Source organism: Bactrocera neohumeralis, chromosome 5 (genome assembly GCF_024586455.1).
Source record: "Bactrocera neohumeralis isolate Rockhampton chromosome 5, APGP_CSIRO_Bneo_wtdbg2-racon-allhic-juicebox.fasta_v2, whole genome shotgun sequence".
NCBI classification, from domain to species: domain Eukaryota; kingdom Metazoa; phylum Arthropoda; class Insecta; order Diptera; family Tephritidae; genus Bactrocera; species Bactrocera neohumeralis.
The window spans coordinates 75,680,027-75,706,261 of NC_065922.1; the positions used below are offsets into that span (position 1 = coordinate 75,680,027).

Sequence of the window (26,235 nt, forward strand, 5' to 3'; positions counted from 1 at the left end):
TTTCAAAAATAACAAATTCAAATTATATCAAAATTTATTTCTGTGACGAAATTTTTAAATGTTCAAGAATAAAACTTTGAGAATCAAAATCTCTGCTTAATTTTTAGCACCAGAAAAAAAGCAATCTCATATTCTACAGAACACACAGCCAATCTTACATTATCTACTTATTCACTTTAAGAAACTCTGCTCTGCAGCTTAGCCGCGCTTAAGGAAATTGCGAGTTCATAAGTTCCAAATCTTAATGTTTAAAGTGGCACTTTAAATTCAACAACTTTGTGTACAAAAAACGAGTGAAAACAATAATATCACGAAATGCCGGACAACACAAGCAAACACTACGCAGCAGCGCAGCCAGACACAAAACCGCTGCGGAGAAATCAACCGACAGCGGAAGTTTGTGGCGGAACGCCGAGACCAAGACACTTCCGGCTTGCATAAAGAGATAGAGATGGAGCGCATAACTTCAGACAAACAAACACACAAGCATACAGTTATACGATTGATTTAACGGCATAACGGTTACATGCATGCAGCTATGGCCGCAGACACAGGCAAATATATAGCTTTCGAAATTTATTATCCTTAAAAGTAAGCGAACATGTAGCGCAGAGAAATAAAAACTTTAAAAGCGGAGTAAGAACGTAAGGGCAGCGGCAGGTGTGCAAATGGCAGCAGAAAAAACAAGTGAAAGGTGGCAGCAGCGCCAAGTAACAGTGGGTAGTTGAGCAGACGCGCCAAATGAACCCTTGTACCGGACTGATAAATGTGAAAATCAAGCGGAGTTGCTGCAAAAAACTGGCGGGTTAGTTGAGTGCTGGGCTGACCACTTCTCTCACTGACTGAAGGGCGCAACAATGTTGCAACAGCGCTGCTTAAAAAAAACAAAACAGCAGCCGCAACAATAACATGTGCCACACTCGACGTCGTCGTAACAACTGGCGCTGTCTGCCACCGCCAGCGCACCCATTCCACCACCACTTTACAGCTATCAGTTTAAATTAAGTTTACCGAAGTGTACACTCCAGCAGCGCTACACCTATGCAAGCTTGTTGCAACGCTGTGCAGTATTTGCTTTAGTTATTTTTATTTTCTTGCACCTTTCAACCATTTTTAACTTTTTTCTTGTTATTTTTTTCATTTTCCATTTGTTTAGTTTGCCATAAATTTCATTTGGCTTTGGCTGGCAGCAAGCACTTCTCCGCAGGACTATGCTACATAGCTATCTAGCATCGAGCAAGCTGCTGAGCCAACTGCTATCTACCTGGCTGCATTGAAGCGCAAAATTGTTGACTTTATTGCGGTGCTGGTGTGACTAAATTTAGATGCTGACTGCTGGCTGCTGGCTAGACGTTGCGCATCAGCTCCGCTCTGATACGATAGCGATGGCTTTGCCAGTTGTTGTGTATGGACCTTTGACTTAACAACATTAATGGATGTGAGCATAGTGTTTGAAGTCTGCTTTGGTGTGATTTTTAATTCGCCATTAATTAGAATAACAATAACAATTTAATGTGAGTTGTTGGTGCACAACTGCACAACCATATCAATATCGCACTTTTGATTTAAGAAATCGAAGAGAAATGCAAACAAGGCGTTAAACGCGTAATTAAGGTGTTTAGACAAGCTAATTTCAGACTTGCTTGCTTTTAAAGATTTTAATCCGTATTTTTTATACAAAATTTAATGAGCTTAATACTTGCAAACATAAATAACAAAATATTAAATGTGATGGCAGAGCATGTATGTGAGCAAATAATATGGAAAGTTGATAGCTATCATTTATGTTGTAGCTAATAAGGCGACGTTTAAAATAATTTAAAATAAATTAATTCAAACTCAAGTCCTTATATGAAAAACTTTTTTATTTCACAAGATATCTTTACGATAGTTGGTATGGAGTGTTGTCTAAGGCAAACCTATAATCCCCGCGCCTGGCAACACATTAAATTTGTGTATGAATGTCAAACAATGCCGGAAACTTCAGAACACCTGATTCTAGATTGCCCAGTAGTTTGTAGAAGCGGACTCAAAGCCTTTGGATCCATCTACATTGACAGGGATCACATCACCTCCATTGCGCCCAGCCAGTTCCGGGAATTTGTTTGAGTGCTGGGCCTTTGTGACCATATGTCATAGGAGAGGGCACAATAGACCGTAGGTCACGGTGCAAAACCTCAATTAATTTCTATTTCTAATCCCTGAGACACCTTTATATACTACCTGGTTATCGGTTTTCATCGATTAAACGTCAAATTTCCATATGTGTACTTATTATTTTCTTTCTCACACATACATATACAGTCACCACTTTCGTTGTTTGCGAAAAGTAAATAAATAACAAACTATATTATTTATTTACATTTAAAAAGTAAAATATTTACAACTTCATTAGTACAACAGTCCACTTTGAGTGTGCTAAATCAATTAACGTAGATGTTATGACGTCACTGAAAGCGCATATAAAAGGAGATGTATCATAACATGCCTTCGAAACGACTAGCGCTAATAAGCAATACAAACTTGGCTATTATAATGCCAATTGTGCTGGGAATATGTCTCAGTGTGTTTACAATGTTTACCCGTTTAAATATGAATAACCGAAAGTAAATAGACTTCGTATTTAAAAAAAAGGTATTAAGGTGACTACAGATTGTTCAATAAACTAAATAAAGCAAACAACAGAAGTTTTTAGAAGAAATTAAAGTCGTTTTCCGTTTCGCGCTCATTTTAAAGACTTTCAGAGAAATCACTGAAAGTCCAATGCTCTTTTTAGAGACTCGCTCGTTAGCAGCCTAATAATTGGTTAATCAATAGCCAAGCTTTTTTTCAATGTCATTTGTTTTTCATTTTTTTGTTTTTTATTTTTTTTTTTGTTCAATTTAGTGATAATTATTGATTAAACCGGCGCTTAGTCGCCGAGTTCAGCAAATAAGTATCAGCGATACGTTTTTACCGTTGTCAAGTGATGAGTCTGCAAATTGTTGCTTATTTTTTTGTATTTTATTATATATCTGAGCTGAAGTGTTTAAAGCGGACTGCATTAGCTAAGTTTTTGGAAACTGGCGACTGGTCCTGAAATCCTCTTGAAAAGACAGACAGGGTCTTTAACCAAAATGTAAGAGATAATCAAATTAATGAAGTAATTTAGAGGCGAGCACCTTATGCTAAGCAAAGAAAAGGCTCTGAAAAATGCTCTCAGAGAGCTCAAACTACTCGCATAGCCTGCGGATTTGCATAATATTGGGTAGTCGAAAAAGTATTTTCGTATTTTCGCAATAGATGTCGCTGCGGTCGCATATCTCCAGTGCTACCAATCAGATTATGTCATACCATATAGTGTTGGAAAGCTGAGATTTTAAGCTTCATTTAACCAAAAAAAACTAAAAAAATTCAGGCTCGTTACTGTTAATTAAACCTGATAGTTTTGAAAACGGAGATTTCGTTTAATTAAACCAAACTGTTTTACATACAATATGTACAAGAAAGTAGAGGCGAAAACAATATTTAGAAAAAAATTCCCTAAATTTAATTTTTTTTTCAATTACAATTTTCCTAAAAGGCTTTCTTAGTCGCTAGAGCTTAGCTGCGTACAAATCAGCTAATAGTTTTCTAAAGCAATTTATAAATATCACACTGCAGGTACAGTTGCGTCGAAATAAGCTAGTTTTATGAATAATAAGTAAACGACTCAATAAAATATTTCATTAAAATAAATAAAATAACAACAACAGCGAAGAGTATATGCATAAAATGCCAAGTAATCTTGTTTGTTAAGGCACAATTAAAAGAATACAAGCTAATATACATACATGTATGTACATATATACAAGTATGCAGTCTGTTGTGTACACAAATATATATATCAATTACTAAAAGCAAAGTATATAGCATTTTCAGGCATAGCCCTTAAGATTTTGTCTTGAAAGCGGCGGTTTTCAGCTTATTTTGACACGAGGATGACAGAACAAGGCTACACAAAAAATCATCTTAAGAGAAAAATCTGAGGTTATAACTAATGCCCAAAACCTCATTTCGCCGCCATGTGCACTTAGCTGTCGGTCTTATTAATTAAAAAAACAACCAGTGGAAGCAAACTTTTCAATAACAAGGTACAGTTTCTGGAAGATTATATATTTTTTCGCAACATACACGCCACAAAAACACAAAATTTCATTAAAAAAAAAATAATGATTATTTTGTAAAAGAAAAGCAAATACAAAACACATGATATTATTTTTCGCACACAGGAAGTTCATGGAAGAAATAGAAACAAAAAAACCGTCCGCACGAAAATAAAAAATCTCAAGTTCAAAAATTATATTCGAAATTGATTAATGGCACATTGACTATAATTCTAGCATATAAGCGCATATATGTTTCTACATACACTAAATATGTATATACTATATACTTATACCTACTATACATATATATATTGTTATGTGTATATATGTATTCCATAGAAGAACCGGCATTCGACATTACATTTCATTTATACTCTCCATATATAATGAATACATACAAACAAATATATATAATATATGTATATATTTTTTGACCGAATTTCTCAGTTGAGCCAAAGAATATAATAACCCAAGAAAATAAAGAAAACAATTCAATAATCCCCCGAGAAAAGTTTAGAGTGACAAAAGACTTTCCTATCTCAACTATTAATAGCCATAAATAAGACCTCGAAAACGTGATCGAAAAGCCGTAACAGAGTAGAGCTGATGGGTATGAACGAATCTCTGTGAGAGAATGGCGTCTGGTGTTCTTTGAGGCTGGAAAATATGACCGAAAAGCCATAACAGAGTAGAAATGATAGGTTGGAAGAAAAGTGCATTCCCAGACTATCGCTTTGTTCAGGAGATCACCATCTGGGGTTCCTTTATCCTCGAAAACATGACTGGAAGGCCATAACCGAGTGCTATAATTATTTGAAGGAGAGTACAGAGGGCATATCATCAGAATAACTCTATGTGATAAGTAGGCGTCTGGGGTTCCTTAAGCCTCGAAAACATGGCCGGAAAACCAAAACAGAGTATTAGATTTGATGGGTTTGAAGAAGAGCACCGAAAAGCCACAATAGAGTACTAGAGCTGATGGTTTTGAAGGAGAATATATCCTCAGAATACCTCTGTGTGAGAGGTAGGGGCTGGGGTTCTTATGTCAACCACTACAGACCTTAAGGTTTCCAATATAAAAGGGTATTATAGTTCTTACTGAAAAAAAACGAATATATTGTGATCTATAAAACTCGCGAAGAGATCGCAGAATCTGTTTTCAACTATTTGTAAACCTCTTAAACTATTCAAAAAGAATTAAAAGAACAACGGATCCAAACGAAGTCTCAAAATGGCCTTTATGCAGCTGCTAAGTCTATTTATTGGGTAGTCGAAAAAGTTGAAGTTTGATTAGAAAAACGAAAAAGCTTTTCGACTAACCAATATATACCGTAAAATCGAATATAGTCTAACCGATTCGTTTAAAAACGAACTGAAGTGAAGGAGCTGAGCGTCGTGTGTCGCTAAGATGAACAAGAACTCTGGGTGTCTCTGTACGGGAAGTTGCGGTATCAGAACAGCATTGGGATCAGACAATCATGGTAGCTCAAACCGTGGTACAAACTTTACAGAATGCTGAATGTTTCAAGCAGCCATTGAAAGTTTGAACAAATTAACTATTAAATTTTAGAAAATTCACATTTTTGCCTTTTGTCATTTTTATTTGAAGCATTAAATTTAATTTATTTAATAATTTAATAATTCAACCAAGAGTTCACCGACTACGCCCCTGTGACAAGCAGACTCATTTACTTAAAAAAATCTATAAATACTTATTTTTTCTAATAATTTCTTCAAAAATATACCTACACGTTTAATTTCTTATTTATTTTTTCTTCACTACTTTGCAGCGCATCGCCTGCTAAGCTTATCAGCAGCACTTTCACAAGAAACGTGATGCGCGCCGCTTCAAATTTACTTCTTACTTTTCTCAACAAAGCGCAGCGTTCTCCTGTGTTTATGTAAACAAGCCGCGCTGCACACATTTTAATTATAACTATCGGCAGATGAGTCCGGCTACTTGACCCGCACCAATGCGCGCCACCACATGTGCGAAAATCTATAACCTTAACTAATAACGGTACGTATTATCAATTTTTATTTTATAAATAGCACACATAACTTTTCCATTGGCGATGGTTAGTTGTTGTTGTGTGATTACGCAAATTATGTCAGCACGTTTCAACGCGACAAACGCTGCCCGCCAACGAACGCCTATCGCTGACGCTTCACGTGATTATTCAATGCTCGTACATTGAACGGCAGCCGCGCCACGTGAACATGTTGGTAAGCAGACGGCAGGCAGGCAAGCGGGCAAACAGCCGATACGCACATATGTATGTACGAAGCAATGCATGTGTATATGCGCGCGCGTATGTATGTGTGACGGGCCTCCTGTCGGCAAAACAAGCAGCGCATAAGCAAGGGCTACTGCTGGTGCTGTTGTTATTGTTATTGTAGCAAACTACTAAAAGTGGCGCGGCGCCGACTTTTGACAGAGAAACGTGCGGCACTAACAACAACAAAAATGCAAGGAAATAAGTACAGCGTTTTTGGCAAAACAATCAGCGCGCACACACAGTTACAAAAATATATATGTTTATCAGCGTTCGTTTGCATACGAGCGCGCTCGACGCGTAAACAGCCAATAGCGTACAGCCTACAATGGCAAAACAATAACAAAAATAAAATCACCAGCGGTCCACTGTCCAACGCTCATCCCGCGCGCGGCATTGTAACTGATAAGCGCGCTAGCGCATTGTCATGGCGCGGCCTGCGGTGGCAGCGGCAGCACTATAAGTACCACGCTTGACCGAGCGCTTGAGTCAGTGTTGAAACGGTAAGCAAAGTGAACTGCTTAGAGCAGTGCAAAGCGTACATTTTACTACAAATCAGCAGGATCTCAACAGGCTGAGACTAAGCGCGTTTAACAGAGGATCTAACTAAAAAATATATTTAAAATGTGTAGTTTACGGCAGTTTACATTAACACTCTTGGCCTGCCAGCTAGCAATCTGCCAGACGCGCGGCTACGGTGAGTACACAACTGTACTTTTCTGACGAACATTTAAGCGCGCTTTGCGTTTTTTAATTACATTTAATTTACATCTTCACTCCCACTAACCATATCTTTCCACACCCCCAGCCATACACCATGAGACCAGCGAGCGACGCATGCATCCAGTCTTCAATTTCAAGGCCGCGCTGCCGACGGAGCATAACATCGGCAAGCGCTCCATGCCAATGATCAACTTCGACGCGCCGAAAACGGAAGAGGAATATTCGCACTACTGGAACACAGTTGGACAGAACATACTAGAGAAACAGATAGCCGAGAAGTCAAAGCTCAATACCAATTTGGCCAAAAATATAATATTCTTTTTGGGTGACGGCATGTCCATACCAACTTTGACGGCGGGACGTGTCTATTTGGGTGGCGAAGAAAAACAATATAGCTTCGAACGCTTCCCCTATGTCGGTCTGAGCAAGGTAAGTGTCGACGTAGTCTTACAAAATAGCGAACTTCTATATAAAGGCTTTAGACTGGGCACATATTAGAGTGTAGGGTAAACCAGCGACCATTAGTGAGGCCAGAAAACAAGCGAAAAGTGGATGATTTTTTTTTTTTTGCAAAGCAGGTTTGCTCTTAACCCCCCTTAGGTTCTAACTGAAATAATCTTATGAAATCAACGAAAAAAGTAGAAGAGATAGCCGCCTACGTTGTAATTAGACCACACAAGTTCTTGGTTATCTGTTACCACTTAAACACTAAGCGCTCAACACCCTCCTGCAGACTTCACTTCATTAACATTACTAATTGCTCTTCCTACTTCCCTTGCAGACCTACTGCACCAACACACAGGTCGCCGACTCCGCCTGCACGGCTACCGCTTATCTCGGCGGCGTAAAAACGAATTACGGCACAATCGGTGTATCGGCTGCTGTCGAGCCGAACGATTGCTTGGCACAAAACAACACCCTCCATCACGTCACTTCGATTGCCGCATGGGCGCAAAAGCAGGGCATGGCAACGGGTCTAGTCACCACCACATCGGTGACGCACGCCTCCCCCGCAGGCGTCTACGCGCACATTGCAAACCGCAATTGGGAAAATGACGCGGAGGTGCTTTCCGATAACGGCGATCCGCATATCTGCACCGACATCGCGACACAGCTGGTGCACGGCGAGGTCGGACGCAATTTGAATGTTATCTTGGGCGGTGGACGCAAACATTTTCTGCCGAATACGGTGCGCGAGTTAGAGGGTGAGCTTGGCCAACGTCTGGACGGACACAATTTGATTAACGAATGGCTGACTATGCATGGCAACGACGCACACTACGCGCAAACACGCGATGAGCTGTTGAATGTAAGTACCGCTGCACGCATGGAACGCAATAACAAGTCTAACAAATGTGTTTTTTACGCTTTTGCAGTTACCCGCTTCGACTAAACGCGTCATGGGTCTCTTTGGCGCCAATCACATGCCTTTCCATCTGGATGCGGATGCCCAGCTGACGCCCACACTCGCCGAGATGACCGCAGTTGCATTGGATATACTGGAGCGTCAGAGCAACGGCCGTGGTTTCTTCCTTTTCGTCGAGGGCGGACGCATTGATCACGCACATCACGACACCCTCGCCATGAAAGCTTTAGATGAGACCGCCGAATTTGACAAGGCCATCGCGTTGGCGCGCGCACGCACCGACGTACGCGATACCCTAACCGTGGTCACCTCGGATCACTCGCACACCATGTCAGTGGCGGGCTACTCATCGCGCAAGAACGATATTATTGGCGTGAATAACGGTCAACTGGGCGATGATCAACTACCCTATGCGACGCTCAGCTATGCAAACGGTCCAGGCTTCGATTACAACGTCTTCAAAGCGAATGGCGCCATAAAACGCAAGAACTTGAACAAGATCAACATGAAACACAAGGACTATCCATTCCCCAGCATGGTGCCACTCGAATCGGAGACGCATGGTGGCGATGATGTCGGCGTATTCGCAATCGGTCCATATGCGCATCTCTTCACCGGCAACTATGAACAAAACTACTTGCCACATGCGATTAGCTACGCGGCGTGTTTACAGAGCGGTAACGACGTGAAGAGAACAGCGTGTACGGATGGACTGCTAAATGGGCGGGCTTGAGTGACGACAGCGTGCGGTAGAGTTAGTTTTCAATGAGAGAATTAGGTTTAGGAGCACCTGATAACTTAGAGTTACCAAAATATTCATTTATTAGTTAATTTATTGCTGTTTTAGGTAATGAGCATGTGTAAATGTAAATGTGTAGGCGCGTGTGATTCATAGTCGTATGCAGAATGTCATGTACTTATTTATAATCTAGTATAAGTAAATTAGAAAGAAAAGAGCTAATTAAATTATTTATGTGAGAGCACAACAACAAAGAGTGCACTCTCGAACTTCAACAAAGAAAAACCAGAGGACTTTTGGATTGTAATTTTTAGTTCCCGACATCCAGGATAGTTTATTGGCGAGCGTGAGAATTAGAGCATATGCTCTTAGTAACCGCAAAAGTAAATTATGAAAGTATCTCTGCGAATAAGATAGTAAAATTGGGTTCCGAATTCATAACTTGTCACATTTATGACTCACGCAACCTAAAAATACAGCGACTGTGCTTGAGGCTATGCACATAGTAGAGCGAGAAGCGAAAAGCGACGGATCCAAAGTAGTTAAATACGATTTCGTTGATCTGACGACTACTTAGTGTCGTCTAAACAATACGATCTCAAACTATACTTTACTGAGTAATCCGACCACGAATGTCATCGACTTATGCTTAAGCTGAGCAGTCTTAAGCTCTTGCTCTTGAAAAGTTCAAAGAAGATCCGACGTTTTCGAGCCAAAATTTGATCAGCGAAGAGGACCATTTCTGGCTCAATGGGTATATAAACAAGGGAAATTGCCACATTTGGTACGAAGAGCTACCAGAAGAGATTAAAGAACTGGCATTTTATCCAAAAAGCACAACGGTTTGGTGTAGTTTTGTGGGCCGGTGGAATTATCGGGCCTGATTTCTTCAAAAATTATGCCTATAATTGGAGATATTTGATGCCCGAAATTGAAGCTCATGATCTCGGCGACATTTGGTTTCAACAAGACGGCGCCACTTCCCACACATCGCATCAGTCAATGGATTTATTGAGCGAACACTTCGGTGGGCAGATAAATTCACATTTTGCGCCGGTCGAATAGACTCCAAGATCGTGTGATATCACACCGTTAGACTTTTTCCTGTGGGGATATGTAAAGTCTAAGGTCTATGCGGACAATCCCGCTTCGATTCAGACCTTGGAGCAAAACATCACGCGTGCCATTCGCCAGTTACAAGTCGAAATGCTCGAACGAATCATCGAGCAATGGACTCATCGGATGGACCATCTAAGGCGTAGAGATAATCTTCAAAAACTAAATGCCAATGAATTAAATTTAAAGTTTCTGTGTATTTTCTTTAAAACGGTAAGAAACCTCGAAATGGATCAGCCTTTATATTCACCGCCAGGTCCGCAACATCGATTGTGTCATTGCGTGTTTAAGAAGTTTGCTTTTAGGAGCGAAATAGGTAAACATTTTAGGTAGTGTATACCCAACTAGAAATCAATAAAACGGTAAGCTCAAACTAAGTGACACCAACTCATACATACACAAAATACATACATATATAAATGTACGATTTGCATATGGCGAAGTCAATATTGAATTCTCGAAGCAAATATTTACTCTCAAACAGGCAGTGCCGCTTATGATATTACATTCTCCGATTGGAGCGGACGCCAAGTCATAGCCTCAGACAACCGGTTTGTGTTAGGAAAAGAAATCAGCTGACTGATGATAGTCAAAAAGAGAAACACTTCACAAGACAGCTTTATTTGTGCGCTCTCAGGTAAACACTCTCGAGCGGGCATGTAAAAGAATACAGTGGTACCATTAAGTACACAAATACCATATGTAATTAAAAGAGTGAAGAGTGAATAGGAGATCCAAGAAGACTTGGTTCAGGGCAAAATCTTACAGATTGGACCGCAAATCGTTTACAGTGCTTGAAACAGTAGCTGGAAATCGAAGACTGACGTTAGCTGCAACATTTTGGGTGCCGAATTTGTAAGCAGGCATCTTAGCAAACCCAAAAAATCTCGATGATTTGTAATAAGACCATATAAACCCAATCATGTATGGACGAAAGGTACGAACTTTGGACAATCGCGGTTACTGTCACTGGTCCGTTCCAGTTACTTAGAACCGACTATCGTGGAAAAGTTTTGTCTTTATCTTTTCCGAAAGTACCGTTTCGATATTTTGCGATATTTTATCTACTAACTTTCTTTCATTTCGAAGAGTAGTTTCGTTTTCCCCATATATATGATGGGTTATATGAAAATCAGCCATACTGAACCAAGTCTGAACTCAGAATGAGAGGGATTCTAATGTTACTAGACGTTTCTGTCTAACCAATAGACTTTTATAAGGTTCTGAGTCTATATTCGCTCTTTGATGCTAATGGTGTATACCGAGGAATGGAAGAAATGGCAATTAGTAAAAAAGGACTTGGATGATATCGTGATGTGCGAAGATTAGACTAAATCAATAAACCAATAGTAGAAACAGTAAAAGCGATTTGAAGACTAACCTGAACCCAAAAAAACCCGACACGACCTCCGACGGATAGTTAAAGAGCTGAAGTTTAGTGAAACGCGGACGTATCATACATTTTTGTAACACACTGTGAGGCACAGCAAAAAATACAAAAGGCGTTTAATAAGACCGACCCTACAAATAAGATTAACCTGCTTCTTGCTAATTGGCCGCACACAACCACACACACACCCGCAGCGAGCGTGCTAGAAAACGGCAATTCAACAAACGCACGTACAAACGCTGAAATCAACTGCTTGTTTGGCATTCATGGGTTGTCTTAAGCCGGCAGGCTTACTACCTGTTGCTACCGCTAGCCAAAGAATCAAAATACCCGTTGTTTACTATACACTCTACCGCTCTCGCGCGCTCTCTAACGCTGGACATACTTCTTCGACAACGTCCCACGGCGTTCATTCAACTCTGTTTGCTGCCGCCAGCGGTTATGTTTTTGTAAGCCGTTTGTTTGTGCCGCGCACGACGGACTGTTTTTTTATTGCATTTGTATTTGCTATGGATTGAGCATCGCTGTTTTGTTATGATTTCGAATTTCCATTTTCCCCACTCTTTGTTTGCTTTCGCCGTTGTTGTACGACGTGTGGCGTTTGTGGTAGCTACGGTTCCCGTTTTGGCCACGACCCTTTACACGACGTCGCTTTTCGTTTGTCATAACCGAGTAGTTGGCTTGTGCTAAATCTCAGCTTCAACTGGCGCACAGCGCTTTGGCCGTAGTCATCGTCACACCGTCGTCGCGATCGGGACAACTTGTGTACGCGCTGCGGGGTTTTGAGCTCAAAATCGTATCGAACAACTTTCCTAAAGGTTGGCTGGCTTGTGGCGCTTTCTCGCCACTCACCAACTATTTGTGTAGTGTTTTGGTGGTTGGGTGCGACGTCATCATTCTAAGTGTACGCTTTGGCATGTCGCGGTGAAAGTTAATAGTAAACAATTATTTTTGTCGCTGTTCGTAATTAAAAACGAAATAAATGACGTTTACGGGAGACTTTACTCGCGCCTGCGCAGTTGCCAAGCCGCCAACAACAATGTCGGCGCTACAAGCGAACCAGCAACGCATTAAATGTGGCGAAGTCTTCATTTGGGATTGTGTCGGTGAACTCTTTGCCATCGAATGTTTGCTCTGCGAGGAGCATCCACTTTGCACGCTGTCCGAATTCGCTGAACACATGGATATTTGGCATTACGACTGGACGGCTGAGGCGCACGCTTCATTGCCCGATACAACAACTACAGCGGATGGCTGTGAGTTGTTACCCAAGCAATGGACGGAGATCGAAAGCTCAGCAGCGGCCGAAGAGCCCCACACTGACATGCTGAGCGAAAGCAACAACTTTGAAGACAACTACAGCGACTCGGAAACCGTATCAATGGCGTCTGATGCGCCGGAAACTGGGTCATGGCATGCAGCCACGGTGAGTGTACGCGCTAGCGGCCCAAAAAGGGCTTGCAGTTGAAAGTAATTTTCGGTTTTCATTTTATTCAACAACAAGCTGCTCGAAAGTGACCACAACGTAGCAATTGTGCAGAATGTCACCGCTGTAAGTTCAACTGAAACCTTTGAAGAGCTACCTTACGGCGCAGAGGTTGGAGTGTGGGGCAATGTGAATGATCTGCGCAGCGGAGAGGTGTATGCAGAACGAGCGCAGAGTAGCGAAACTGAAGAACTGGCAGCGGACAGCGCGCACGCAAACACAATGGGTACTATTGTGAAGAAACGGGTTGAGGCAAGTCAATGCTAATTATACCAGTTTTCTGTATGAAAACGAACTTTGGTAGTTGTTCAGGCGTGTTTTTTTTTCTAAGAATAACTAAAAGTAAGATAATTATGAACTTCATTATGTGATATGAAATTCATCAGACATATGAGAACTTGTTAGTTTCTAACGGTAACGGCTCAAGCGACAGTTCCAACTGGACCAACGATTTCTTTGGTAGGTCCTTTGAGGTAGAAACCCGGTTAGGCCGAACATAACCTCAAAAATCTGCCAAAACCTGAGTGCTTCGAATAAACTCTTAGAGCTCAAAGCTGAAGTCAGTTGAAAAAGAAGGTTGTTAAGTTGTGTCCAAAATAAAAAATAAATGGTTAATGTCCGGCAAAACCGAACATGTGGAAGAGATGACGACGACTGGAACTGCTCGCAGTCCAAATCAAAGCTCCGAATGTATTTCTGTATATTGCAGATGTCCGAGAACTTTTATGTAATCTGAATTTTCTTGAAAACCTCACGCTGATAACTTTGTACGTACTGTGGTCAAAGAGCTTTCTGTAGGTAAATTATTTAAGTAAAAACCTCATTCCAATCATACGAGTACATGTAGTTCAAGATAAGTAGTACAAGGTAAACACGTCCAAGAGATAAATTAGTTTAGAATAATTTGTACAAAGTAGCGTTTGCTGGCCTAGAGCTTCAGCCAGTTCGGAATGCCTTTGAGCTTTGTAGAAGCTTTTATTACCAAAGCTACTTCAAAGCTCCTAACCTAAAAATCTTTTGCAGAATCCACTACTGAAACGCTTCAAAACCGAGAAATTAATAGAAATTTATGAAAAATTTCCCGAACTCTGGCATAAAGACGAACGCAGTAGCCAAAAATCCGACACACAAGCGAAGGCATATCGCAGCATTAGCCAGAAACTAAAAAAAGTTGGTATACACCTTAAAACGGCGGCTGTACAGCGGCGACTTAATACGCTACGCAAGCGTTATCGCCTCGAGAAACTGGAGGAACTTAAAGCTCTTTTGAAGGGTCAAATATATGAAAGCAGCTTCGAGTACTATGCGCATTTACAATTCTTGAGGGAGCACATCGAGCCGCAGTTGTGCAAGATTTGCAAGCGGATATGTAAAGATGCAAAGGAATGTTGTGAGGGCGCAGAAGAAACGAGGGCAGAGAAGTTGCCAATAAGCAATGAAACAGCAGAAAGCGGAGATGTGGTTGCTGAAGGAAGGGAAGGAAATGAGGTACTGTGCGTTGTCAGAGAGCCAATACAAGCAGACGAGGAAAGCATTAAAGAAAGCACCGAAGAAAGCAACGAAGAAAACAGCGAAGGAAGCGACGAAGAAAATCCTGAAGAAATCAACGAAGAAAATTCTGAAGAAAGAAACGAGGAAAACGACGAGCTACAAAATTCTGTTAACGAAATGACGCTTCAGCTAAGCAAATCTGCAGCGGAACAGTTCGAGGTTATGGTCGAAGAAATATTGAAAAGTGAGTACGCAATGCAGGAGGCGAATTTAGAAACAAGTGAGTTGGAGATCGAAAGTAATGAATTCGAACCAGTTGATACCACACTACAAGAAGTTATGACGGCCATTGAACAGACGAATGGGAACCCAAAAGGGCCTATGTGGCAGGAGAACTTTGAAATAAACGGAAATCCGAATGTAAGCGTAAAGGAGTCAATGGAACTGGTGTCAGTTGTAGACACCACGAACAAGCTACACGAAGCTACCACGCTCGTAGAACAAGCGAACGGGAGCCTAGAAGAGTCTATGCTGCAAGAGAACCTCAAAGTAGACAGAAATCAGAATGTAAACGTAAAGGAGTCAAGGCTACCGCGACGCTCTTTGCGGAATAGGAATAAGATACAAATTTTGGAGGTGATAGAGCTTCCGAGAATGGTAAATATCGCGTTTATGATAACCACAAGCAGATATTTACGAAATATTTTTCTGCTTTACAGCAACCTTTCAAGGCACAAGAGCACGCAATTAGCACATCGACGCCACATGACCAACAAGCCGTAGGAATAAACGATTGCAGCAATGCTGACGAGCACATGGCATCTGAGGAGTATGATTCTTCGAATGGTGATTCGGGTATACTGCGCGATGTAAGTAATAGTGAGATAATTGATAGGCGCTGATTCAAAACACTGTACCGCTTTAGTACGATGAACAACCCGATGCCGAGACAAACCACGCCGACGAGACTGGGTCTTTTGCGCGCCTCACAGCTGAGCAAACGCACAAATTGATTGAATTCTACGGTCAAAATCCGCTGCTTTGGGACCCCGACCATGCAGACTTTAGAGCGCGCGCGCGGCGACGTAATGTTTGGCGTCAAATAACGGCACAGTTGAATGCGCAATTCCAAAAGCGCTACACTTGGACGAAGGTGCACCGCAAAATGCACGACTACATCAAGTATTATCGGCGTGAGCGACAGCGCATCGAGCTGGAGGGCGGCTGTACGCGTTGGTGCTTTTATGATGACTTTGCTTTTCTCAACGAAGTGGTGAGTTCGTCGCATAAGATTTCTCAAGTTATGAACCCTTTACATTTAATGACTTTACAGCTCGCTGAGCAGAGCAGCGATGCGCCAAAGCTGCTGCTGAACAAGCAACAAAACTTGAAAATTATCGAGGTGTACGCCGCGCACCCGCAACTGTGGGATACCAATCATGCACTCTACAAGCGGCGACGTCTGCGTCAGAGCATTTTCAAGGCGATAAGCGATCAATTGCGCGACGCGCACAACATAAATATAACAGCGCTTAAGCTGAAACAACGCATTGTGGAGTTTCGCTGCACCTATCGTATGGAGAAGGAGCGACGCTGTGCCACCGAGCAGCGAGGTGGAACTTATGAGCCCTGTTATGAATACTATCAGCTACTAAGCTTTCTGGACGCGCATATAGCGCCGTTCCAATGCGCGGAGTGCAGCGCACAATTTAAGAAACACACCGAAATTGAACGTCACATGCGGCAAGCGCATAGCAAAAATAAAAAGAAAACCATTGTCAAGCAGCGCGCCAAGCCGATCGCCCACGAAGCGAAATCCGTCACGCTAGAAAATGTCTGCCACATTTGCGGCATAAGCTTCACGCTGAGCCGCAACCTCATGTGTCACCTAAAGCGTCACACAAATCAGCGCGAATACCAGTGCGCCCACTGCCCGAAGAAGTTCTTTGACGGCGCCACCATGCGCGTGCACGAACGCTCACACACCAAAAGTCGCCCCTATGTCTGCGACCAGTGCGGCGCCAGCTACGCGACAGGCAGTAAGCTGAACCAGCACTTGAAGCGTCATAGCGGTCAACGCGACTTTACGTGTGAACTGTGCGACAAGGCCTTCTACACAGCTTTCGAATGCGAGCGTCATATGCGCACACACATGAACATACGCGAAAAGGTGTGCCCCATCTGCGGCAGGGACTTCGGCGTCGGCTCGGGCTACTATGCGCACATGCTATTGCATACGGGCGTCAAGCGATACAAGTGCAAAATGTGTGGCAAGCAATTCGCGCAGTTCGCAGGGCTCTATAAGCATCGGAAACGCTATCACCCGAAGGAATTTGCGTTGGAGCGCGCGAAAAAGAGCGGACGCGTCGCAAAGGACGTGGCGGAGAAATAACTGCATATATTCAGTTCATGAAGGAGAGATTTAAAGCATTTACAACAACAATGATGACAGCAACAATGATGACAGCAACAAAAACGAAGTTAAGTGTAAACCGTTCTCAAGACAGTGGAACGTAACCTGAATGGGCCCGGCTTTTTATTCAGCCAAGGACCGTCAACTCGCCAGAATTCTGCCGCTATAACAAAAAACAACAAAAAACAACAACAACAACAACGAATTCGACTTCGTGGGACTTTTTGAAAGAACAAGACTTAGGGCTCCCTCACGCCCACCTTGTTCACACGCGAAATTGTCAGCACTATTCACGCGCGCTCTAGTTAAGCGCCTTTACAGTTATAGCGCTATATATAGAACATGATTTTTCAACGATTATTTGCTCCAGTTAGAATTTAGGCAATCAAGAGTTAAAACAGTGAGTTCGCCAAAATCTCTAAGCTACTTTACACTACCTTATAGTAAAATAACGGTATAGAAAAGTTTAAACAAACACTCACCAATCAAAAACCAGTTACTTTTAGAATAATGCTAGCGGCTTACTTAGTGCAATTTGTTAATTTTGAAATGCCATACTATGCGGCAGGCGTTTACTTTGTAGAAACTATGAAAAAAAAATTGTGTTTCAGTAAAAGTTGCAAGCAAATACCGTCTTATAGCTCACCATATGCCAGAGCTTAGCTGCTGGTGCTTGGTTAGTGCCAATTGACCGCTTTGGCTGCGGTTTTACATGCGGCCAATTACCGCCTGCACAACAACATACAACAAAAACTATATGTTTTATGCTGCTACAACAACAATAATAGCTGCTTGTCCGCCGTATACAGCAATAACAGCAATTGTAATGGTGGAAATTACGCCTATAGCTACAACAACAACAGCAAGCAGCATGCAATTACAGCTTTTGCGACTAATTAAACTTGTATTTATTTTGTATTTGTATTGTGTGGATTGTATATTTGAAAATTGTACACGCCAACAGCAGTCTTACCTACGTAGTACATAAGAAAAAGGCTTAAATTAGAAAATTAGACTTAGATTTAGTTAGCACTTAGCGTATACTCACTAAATACCGTCCAGTGTGGTTCTAATGTGCAATGCCCTTATATTGCCCGCAGCAATTCATTATGTTATGTTAATAAAACTTAAAACTCTTTGAAGAAAAAATTTGCTTTTGCTTTGCGTTAAATATACTGCAATAGAATGCAGTGACACGCTCTTAAAGTACATATGTATGTGGTATATTAAGGTTTATATTAAAAAAAAAAACAATGTCACACAGCTTATTTGGAAAAGCGTTTTTGCTGCCGCAAACGGTATATGTCATTGGCTGGTGGCGCTGGCGTTTGGCCCTCCTCGTCGCTGTCGTCGCCTCCGGGCAGCATGCGCCGACGCTTCAGACTGCCCGCATCGCCGGTGCACACGCTGTCATCCACAATCCAATGCACCGATTTGGCCAGGTCGAAGAGTTTCGTGTCGCAACCATGATCGCCGACGGGCAGTGGCACAGCTGTGTACGAGTATAACATTGCATAATTAATAACATAAATTTTACAAAAATAACAGTAAATACGTACCGTCGGGCAGCTTGATGCGATTGAAGATGTCGAAGAGCATTTCAATGGAGACAAATGGACCGCGGAAGGACACGGGCGGCGGCAGCTGTGCGCACAGCGAGGCCAAGGCCGGCGGCTGAGGGAAGGTACCGCCGGCTAGCGGGTGCTCGCCGGGATGTGCATTCACTTTGGGCTTGTACGGCACCATTTGCGAGAAATCGGGGCGCGGTAACGAGACAACCTGCTCCACATCGGGTTCATCTGGCTTAGCGGTTGCAGCGTTGGCGGCGCTTTTATTCGTCATAATGCCGACATTCTGTAAGGTGGCGAATCATGCAAAACAAACATTTTTTTATAAATTGGTTTAAAAAATATTAAAATTTTGCATATATGTGCTAATGCGTGGTTTTGTACATGAGTATGTCGTTGCGCTGGTGGTGTGCGTAATGTAAAGGGCAAGCTGTGTCAGCCAATTTTCAAAACTTACGTAACTCTTCTAGCATTTGCGGCACGTGCAGCATTGAAATTGCAATTACAAATGCATGCTTACATATAAGTGAAACGAAATACACGAGAAGCTCACAACAACTCACCTCTGTGTAGCCGATGGAGCGCAGCTCAACACTTGTGCACGGATAAAGATCCAAAAATTTATAGCGATCCACCAGTTGCGCAGTCTCTTTGCCCTCGTACTCCTTCAGCTGCAAGTAAACATAGCATGGTTTAAGGCGCTAAAGCCACAGATATGAAAATAAGCACTCACATTTTCCAGCACTGCGCTGCGGCGACGCTCGACTTTCACAATACTCGACAAATCGCCAATATTCGACTCGAATTCCAAAAAGCGATTCCATACATCCACACTAAGCGCCGGCGTTAGGCCACCCGAAGACAGCACGCGCTCGAACAGCACGCGCGTATTGTTATCTTCGTTCAAATGTGACAGATAATCTATGTAACACATGACATACTCCGGACTGCCGCCGAAGCGTTTCAGACCGAGCTCGAAGATGCGAAAAGCAATATCCTTATCCTTCGAACAATAGTACTCCATCAATGCCGCGGCCACGAACACGTGATAGCGTGAGCGCACATCCTCACGCCCCTTCTTGAAGACAGCACGCGCGGATTTGATGCCTTCAGCGCGGCGTGCAAACTTCATATATTGCACGTAAGCCTGCAGGTGGGGGGGAAGAAAGGTATTTTTTCTTATTAAACGATTCACAAGAAGCTTGCGCATGCGCGCACAACTTACCAGCGTTGGATCAATGTCCGGTATGGATAGCAATTTGTTGTACATCGCATGTACTTTATCATACTTCATGCGTCCCTCCTCGAAGTCTGCGTAGGCAAAGTAAAGGAGCGCATTTTTATTCAAGACGCCGTTAATAGAGCGTTCTAGTATGTTGGCGCATTCGTCGCCAAAGATTTTGGCAGCTTGTGTGTCCTGTATAAAATGAAAAAAAAGTATTAAAATATATATATTTGTGTTATGCCAGTTTATATATAAGTTAGTGAACACAGTGAGTGGGCGATGTCAATGGAAGCATCGATGCAGTTGCATGTTCGGCATATTTCAAGTGTTTTTCAATAAGAAAAACTGGTTATTTACAATTATTTATAATTATTTGGCAACAAATTCATAAAAATTCACACTTTTTGCTTAAAACAACTGTCATGTAAATGCATCAATACAACCATGCATCATTTTAGAATAGTTCAAAATAAAAGAAATTGATTATGGCATTTGTAACAATATTGTGTTGCGCAGTGCGCGCATAACACAGCGATTTATTGGCAACTTTTCCAGCAAGATTTCGTTTTTGCACATGTAAGCATTGCAGCAAGTTGTTTAGCACACCGCGTCCCTTGACTATGTAGCTCCACAAGATTAATAGGAAACACAACACATTGCTGCAAATCAAACGTAACCGCAATAACAGTGTACTGCCTTTTCGCCAGCTGTTAAATTTAAAAAATATAATTATACTTTTATGCAACACAATACGCACGCCTTTTTCCGCCAACGCTTGCGCACTTTGATCTAGATACTGTGCGGCCTGATGCCACACGGCTGGATGATGTGTGAGCACCAGCAGGCATTGCTCGGTGGCAAACATAACACGACGCGTTATGAGTGCGGTGTCCTCTGTGCGCAGCGGATTTGATTTCTCGAATGCAATGAATTTCTTCCATAAGTCAACCTGGATTAAGTAGTGATTTTATTAAAAAGAAATAAACGTAAATTATTATAGTGCACAAACCTGTTTCATTTCCTCCTTGGAAAGCGTCGGTGGCACGGCGGGCAAATTACGATTCAAGCCTTTAGTAAGTATCTCAAGCTCCTTAGCAACACGTCGCGCGTTCATATAGTCTCTGAAAATATATATATTTTTTTAACACTGTTTAAGCATTGCAAATAAATTTGCGTAATTACTTCGAACGTTCCAAACTCATTTTTTCTGATATTATAGGATTTATGTTATGCTCAAAAGCTATGTAGTCTTTCCACAGTTGTTCGATGCCTACAATGGGCGTAACCACCGCTTTCTGATACACTCTACGTACTGCGGTGATTTTCTGATTCTCCGCATAACTACCCACAGCTTCCACGCTACGCAAAAAATGTATGTAGTCCTGCCAAATTGAAAACGAATGCAAATCCATGCCAATTTTCTCCAAAGCAAAGTCATAAGCCTGTGCCAGCTTTTCTCTGCAACAGGTAATAAATTAAATTAATATATAATATTTTACTAAAATAACATGTAAACAACTTACTTGTGTGTACTCAAGCCAGCCTTGGTTTCTTTTACATATGTCAAATATAATTTCCACAAATCTATATTTAAAATTTTTACTAATGAACGCTGGAACAATTTTTCCACACGTTCAAAATTTCTGCCTTTCATCTCTTGCTCTATATAGATCTTCCAGTAGCGTGCTGTTGTGGGAAATACATTCACTAACGATTCGTACAAGCTGCGCACATCGTTTACCGGTCGCGTTTGTGCCTCACGCAGCAATACCGACCACGATTCAATATCGTAGGGACGCATCTCTACCACCTGTTGCGAACGCACCAATCGTTCGTGGCCCCATTCCTAGAAATCAATAGTTTTTGTAAAATTAATAATTGCAAAAATAATGTAGCATATTTTATTGTTTACTCACTATATCTATTTTAATTTGATCGCGAACGGACATTTTTGCAGCTTTAGCTTCACTATAAACCCACGCGGTTACCGTTCTTTATCCACTTAAACACACTTATACCCACACCACGCACACTTATTGTAATTAATTTGCAGCTTTTTTGTTTAAATTCACTATTGTTTAATTAAATTATTAATTTCTCTGTAAGCGCGAAAATTTGCTGAAAAATGCCGCAATTCTTTTCTTTTCGTTTTTGTGAAAAAGCTAAACGTCACTAGCGTCAAGTAAACTCACCTCAAATAATTAATGCTGCCACATATGAGTACACGCATAAACAAACGTAAAAACTACACGTACAAAGTGACCGCATTTTTTTACATTGAATTTAGGTTATTTAAAGAAAAACCATTTCATGATTTATTCATATATATATATATAGTAATAGACACAAAAGCTATTTTTAGTGTTTTACATTTTCAAATGATCGCACAGGGTAGGTCTTACCACGTTTTAAATTCATAGAGTGGCATCACTTTGCGAAACAAAGAAAAGACAGTAATGGCAAAAATGACGGATGATTGAGATTAGAAGTGAAGGCAGAGAGTGAATGAGACGTCTCATTTGAATTAAAGTTACAATTAGGAATTCTGCAGCAAAGTTCATAAAAACCCTGCGTCCATATAAAATAGACAATAAATCGAACTACAGCATATATTTTACATATATTGGAGTAAAATTTGGACATAAACCCAAAAGTCAAAACGTATGTCCATTGTACAAAGTAGCAGTAGCATCAGTAGGGGAGAAATCCAATGAAAAATTAAAAACGAAAAGGGAGCGGAAGCAACTGCAAAAGTAACGTCGTCTCAGCCGCTGTTAGCGCTGCCGAGACAGTTCCCCTCATATAACGTCGGTTTCGGTAACGCTGCCGTTGCTGTCGTCAACAAAATAAAGTGCTAAGTGTGTGAACGCGGGTGTTGGAGACGTTGGTGCTGGTCACTTGACACGAGAAATTTCAGAAAAAGACGGAGCATAAAAGTTTGGTTGCAATATATTTCAGAAAAGTTGCCAAAAACGTGAAATTAACTAACCATTCGAATACAAAATAATATATGCTGGGGTATAATCACTTCTAACATACCCACCCACCGTCAGCCGAATCGCCAAATGCAACTCGCAGCCAAAGTGTCCCTTAACGCTTACACCGAAAGAAACACCAACGTCATACCTAAGCAGCAGCAACAAAAAATTGATAAATTACATTTGGCAATTTAGCATATAAACAGCGATATACATATATCAAAATTGAATCCAAGTTTCGGACAGCGACGTATGCAGGCGTTCACTAAACTCCATATCCCGCACCAAATAACGTCGAAGCACCATCTGCCGCCCGCGCGCTCTGTGTAAATCTTATCAATTCCCTTAAAAGAATCACTGGCGTCGGCGTATACAGTAGCGATAAGTCTTAACGCAAAGCAAACACAAAAGAACAAAATAATAAGTTTAAAAATTATAGCACAAAAGTGAGAAAAAGTAACAACACAACGCTGCACTTCTTGCTTTTACTGGGATAATTGTTTCTTGTGGAACTATTGTTCACTTATTGGCTGTAACAGCCATTGCTAATCAGAGGGTAAATTCTACACAAACGTACAATAGCTAAGCGGCATGGCACGCGGCTTTGACCATTTATTTAAATTATTAATTATAGGTGATAGTGGTGAGTATGTCCAATTGGAGACATATGTATATGTATGTGTGTAGTATATTTTGTTAAAAATGCATCACCAGGGAATTTGGGTCAATTTGGGCTAAGGCACAAGTTGCATCCCATAAGTTAGCTAATTTTAGCCAACTACATAATAAACTAAAATAACAGCACCAACTGCCTATATAACGCATAAAACGATGGATGACTAATTCTATTTGCTGGCCGTTGGTCGCAGTCGCGTATGCTTGCTGACTTACTGGCATGTTGTTGCTACATTTTAGTATGCATGATAATTCTGAGCATGTTGATATGGGCTTCGAGAGCAGTATATTTTGACCAACATTCTTTTTAACGTTTAATGTGGTTATTATTGTCAGACACGCATAACAGTAAAAAAATGTGATAGTTAGTTTGATAAAATATTCGCTAATCATTGTACGTAATTTTCATGTCGAATTTAAGTGTAAACAGTCTAGAGTTTGCTAACTTCTATTTATATGTGCAACTAACTAAACTAATCGCTGCTTAACCTCTTGGCACGCACACACTCATTTGTCAAAACTCATTAAGTGTATGTACATATAGTATACCGTGTTTTCTAATTTTCTTTTTCGACTTTTACTTTCGCTGGTTTCAAATTTTAATTATTTGTTGTTGTTGGTTTTTTCGCGCTGCTTTACGCTTGCAGGTGTTGGAAAGTCATCACTGCTGATACGCTTTTCAGACGATACCTTCGCCGGCACCTACATCACCACCATCGGCGTAGACTTCAAGATACGCACCGTTGTCATTGATGGGCTGCGCATCAAGCTGCAAATATGGGACACAGCCGGACAAGAGCGCTTCCGCACTATAACGAGCACCTACTACCGTGGCACGCATGGCGTAATCATTGTGTACGATGTAACGAATGGCGAATCATTTGCGAATGTGCGACGATGGTTAGATGAAATACAAAATAATTGCGATGTGGTCAATAAAGTATTGGGTAAGTTGATAGTACGGGTAAATGTCACAACACGAAAACAAATGATAAATTTTTTCGTTTACAGTGGGTAACAAAAATGATGATCCCGATCGTAAAGTGGTCATCACCGAGGATGCGCAGCGCTTTGCGCGTCAAATGGACATCGAGCTGTTTGAGACATCCGCCAAAGACAATATTAATGTGGAAGAGATGTTCCTCGCCATAACGCGACAGGTGCTGCAGCATAAGCTGCGTAATGCGCAAAATGAGCAGCAAAAGGACAGTATCACTTTGAAGAAACAGCAAAAGAATAAACGAAAAAGTAAATGTTGCAGTTGAAACATACGCCGCCCCACCACCACAACGGTTTTGTGTACAACGCGCAATAAAACCACAGTACTCAGCATATTTTAAAAATATATATTATATATAAAATACAAAACATACCACATACTACACATATACATATGTACATCAACAAAAAAAGAAAAACGCGTATACGCAAAAATAAACACACAAAATAAGAAAGAACAGAAACCAGTCCAGGTCTAGTGACAACGCGCGTACAATGTACACGAGTATATGGGTTAGCTTGGTCACGTGAGTTGTCAAAATATATAGCAGTAGCGGCAGCAGTTTGTGTTGCATGTTTCACGGCATACTGCAGTGCAAATAAGTATTTTTATAGCAGTTATAAAAGTACTGCGGTATTCTAAAAATGTAGGAACAAATGTGTGTGTGTGTGTTGTAAGAAAACATTTTTGTAAAACAAAATATGAAAAACAAAATAAATTGAAATCACACCAAAACCATATACATACATATATGCAGCAAACTGCAATAGCATAGCGTTTTATAAATACACAGTTATTTACATGCATGTATGCATACATATTAACTAATACATATACATATATACAATAGCATACACAAGACGTGCATACGACATATACATATAAAAAAGATATTTTTTAAATGCTAAAGGTAATCTAAGAAGCCTACATTGATTAATTAATTATTTATTAGATCGGTTTAATTACCTTAACGCTACAGTAACACAAGTTTGTTATTTTAATGCTGCATCTTTCAACTGGTATTTATTTCGCGCATAAGAAACACTTTCGTTTATAAAACTGTATTCAATTATTAGTAAAAAAAAGTAAAGTCTACTAAATATAAGTGATATTACGTCTTACCATGTCAAAAAAAAAAAAGAAAATACTTTTATAATAATTAAATATGTCTGTGTTGAAAATTTGTCATTGCGAGCGGAAAATCACTTTTTCACCATACTCCATGGTTGATATTTTTCTGTTTTGTGAATTATTATTTTGTATTTGTAATTTCTATAATGTTCGTTGTAAAGAGAAAATAATACACAGTCAAGGTAGAGTTCAAGAACATAGGAAACCTCAAGAAACGCCGTTATAATACCCATACGTGGCCGAATTTTATCAGCGACTTGTAATTCCCCCAACTACCAGTTCCGGTTGAAGGTTTGGAGGATTTTATAAACGAAATGCCGATATTGACCCGAATTTTTAACAGCGATATGTAATTCCGACGCTTACCGGTTCTGGTTACCGGTATTGACCAGGGTTTTATCACCGACAAATAATTCCCACCACTACCGGTTCCGGTTAACGGTATTGTTTCGAATTTTATCAGCGACATGTAATTTCTGCGGCTACTAGTTGCGTTTACCGGTTTTTTATCGGATTTTATCAGCGTCTTCT

General features: G+C 41.0%; 4 protein-coding genes across 6 annotated transcripts; 3 read left to right on the plus strand and 1 right to left on the minus strand.

Annotated features, from left to right (window-relative positions):
• The first annotated feature begins 6,888 nt into the window (after positions 1-6,888).
• Positions 6,889-9,538, plus strand: LOC126760804 (alkaline phosphatase). The gene is made up of 4 exons (XM_050476713.1): positions 6,889-7,100; positions 7,212-7,555; positions 7,908-8,435; positions 8,503-9,538. The coding sequence occupies exons 1-4, from the start codon at positions 7,028-7,030 to the stop codon at positions 9,223-9,225; spliced, it is 1,668 nt and encodes a 555-aa protein (XP_050332670.1). The 5' UTR covers positions 6,889-7,027; the 3' UTR covers positions 9,226-9,538.
• A 2,959-nt stretch (positions 9,539-12,497) lies between these two features.
• LOC126760826 (uncharacterized) lies at positions 12,498-17,892 on the plus strand. The gene is made up of 6 exons (XM_050476750.1): positions 12,498-13,163; positions 13,242-13,475; positions 14,247-15,371; positions 15,434-15,583; positions 15,640-15,987; positions 16,048-17,892. Exons 1-6 carry the CDS (start codon positions 12,720-12,722, stop codon positions 17,104-17,106), a joined length of 3,360 nt encoding a protein of 1,119 aa, XP_050332707.1. The 5' UTR covers positions 12,498-12,719; the 3' UTR covers positions 17,107-17,892.
• A 103-nt stretch (positions 17,893-17,995) lies between these two features.
• LOC126760797 (protein suppressor of forked) lies at positions 17,996-22,096 on the minus strand. 3 transcript variants are annotated; one of them, XR_007667253.1, is made up of 11 exons: positions 21,837-22,096; positions 21,444-21,766; positions 21,103-21,378; positions 20,930-21,041; positions 20,678-20,869; positions 19,921-20,112; positions 19,429-19,842; positions 19,259-19,366; positions 18,687-18,981; positions 18,176-18,619; positions 17,996-18,100 (listed from the first exon to the last, which is right to left on the minus strand). XR_007667253.1 is itself a non-coding variant. In XM_050476706.1 (10 exons), the coding sequence occupies exons 1-10, from the start codon at positions 21,867-21,869 to the stop codon at positions 18,393-18,395; spliced, it is 2,172 nt and encodes a 723-aa protein (XP_050332663.1). In that variant the 5' UTR covers positions 21,870-22,096; the 3' UTR covers positions 17,996-18,392. The 3 variants fall into 3 exon arrangements, 1 of the variants encoding a protein (XP_050332663.1); XR_007667254.1 differs by having other exon boundaries at positions 17,996-18,123; XM_050476706.1 differs by having other exon boundaries at positions 17,996-18,619.
• Positions 22,097-22,388: 292 nt separating this feature from the next.
• LOC126760819 (ras-related protein Rab-35-like) lies at positions 22,389-25,761 on the plus strand. Its single transcript, XM_050476744.1, has 3 exons — positions 22,389-23,541; positions 24,221-24,520; positions 24,585-25,761. Exons 1-3 carry the CDS (start codon positions 23,490-23,492, stop codon positions 24,836-24,838), a joined length of 606 nt encoding a protein of 201 aa, XP_050332701.1. The 5' UTR covers positions 22,389-23,489; the 3' UTR covers positions 24,839-25,761.
• The last annotated feature ends 474 nt before the right edge of the window (positions 25,762-26,235 follow it).

Coding starts and splice junctions, on each gene's coding strand:
- LOC126760826 (XM_050476750.1), top strand. CDS start 12,720: ATGACGTTTACGGGAGACTTTACTCGCGCCTGCGCAGTTGCCAAGCCG. Junction 13,476..14,246: donor TTGTGAAGAAACGGGTTGAG/GCAAGTCAATGC, acceptor AATCTTTTGCAG/AATCCACTACTGAAACGCTT. Junction 15,584..15,639: donor ATTCGGGTATACTGCGCGAT/GTAAGTAATAGT, acceptor GTACCGCTTTAG/TACGATGAACAACCCGATGC.
- LOC126760797 (XM_050476706.1), bottom strand. CDS start 21,869: ATGTCCGTTCGCGATCAAATTAAAATAGATATA. Junction 21,042..21,102: donor ATGAGTTTGGAACGTTCGAA/GTAATTACGCAA, acceptor ATATATTTTCAG/AGACTATATGAACGCGCGAC. Junction 19,843..19,920: donor CGGACATTGATCCAACGCTG/GTAAGTTGTGCG, acceptor CCCCACCTGCAG/GCTTACGTGCAATATATGAA.
- LOC126760804 (XM_050476713.1), top strand. CDS start 7,028: ATGTGTAGTTTACGGCAGTTTACATTAACACTCTTGGCCTGCCAGCTA. Junction 7,101..7,211: donor CTGCCAGACGCGCGGCTACG/GTGAGTACACAA, acceptor CCACACCCCCAG/CCATACACCATGAGACCAGC. Junction 7,556..7,907: donor CCTATGTCGGTCTGAGCAAG/GTAAGTGTCGAC, acceptor CTTCCCTTGCAG/ACCTACTGCACCAACACACA.
- LOC126760819 (XM_050476744.1), top strand. CDS start 23,490: ATGGCACGCGGCTTTGACCATTTATTTAAATTATTAATTATAGGTGAT. Junction 23,542..24,220: donor ATTAATTATAGGTGATAGTG/GTGAGTATGTCC, acceptor TTACGCTTGCAG/GTGTTGGAAAGTCATCACTG. Junction 24,521..24,584: donor TGTGGTCAATAAAGTATTGG/GTAAGTTGATAG, acceptor TTTCGTTTACAG/TGGGTAACAAAAATGATGAT.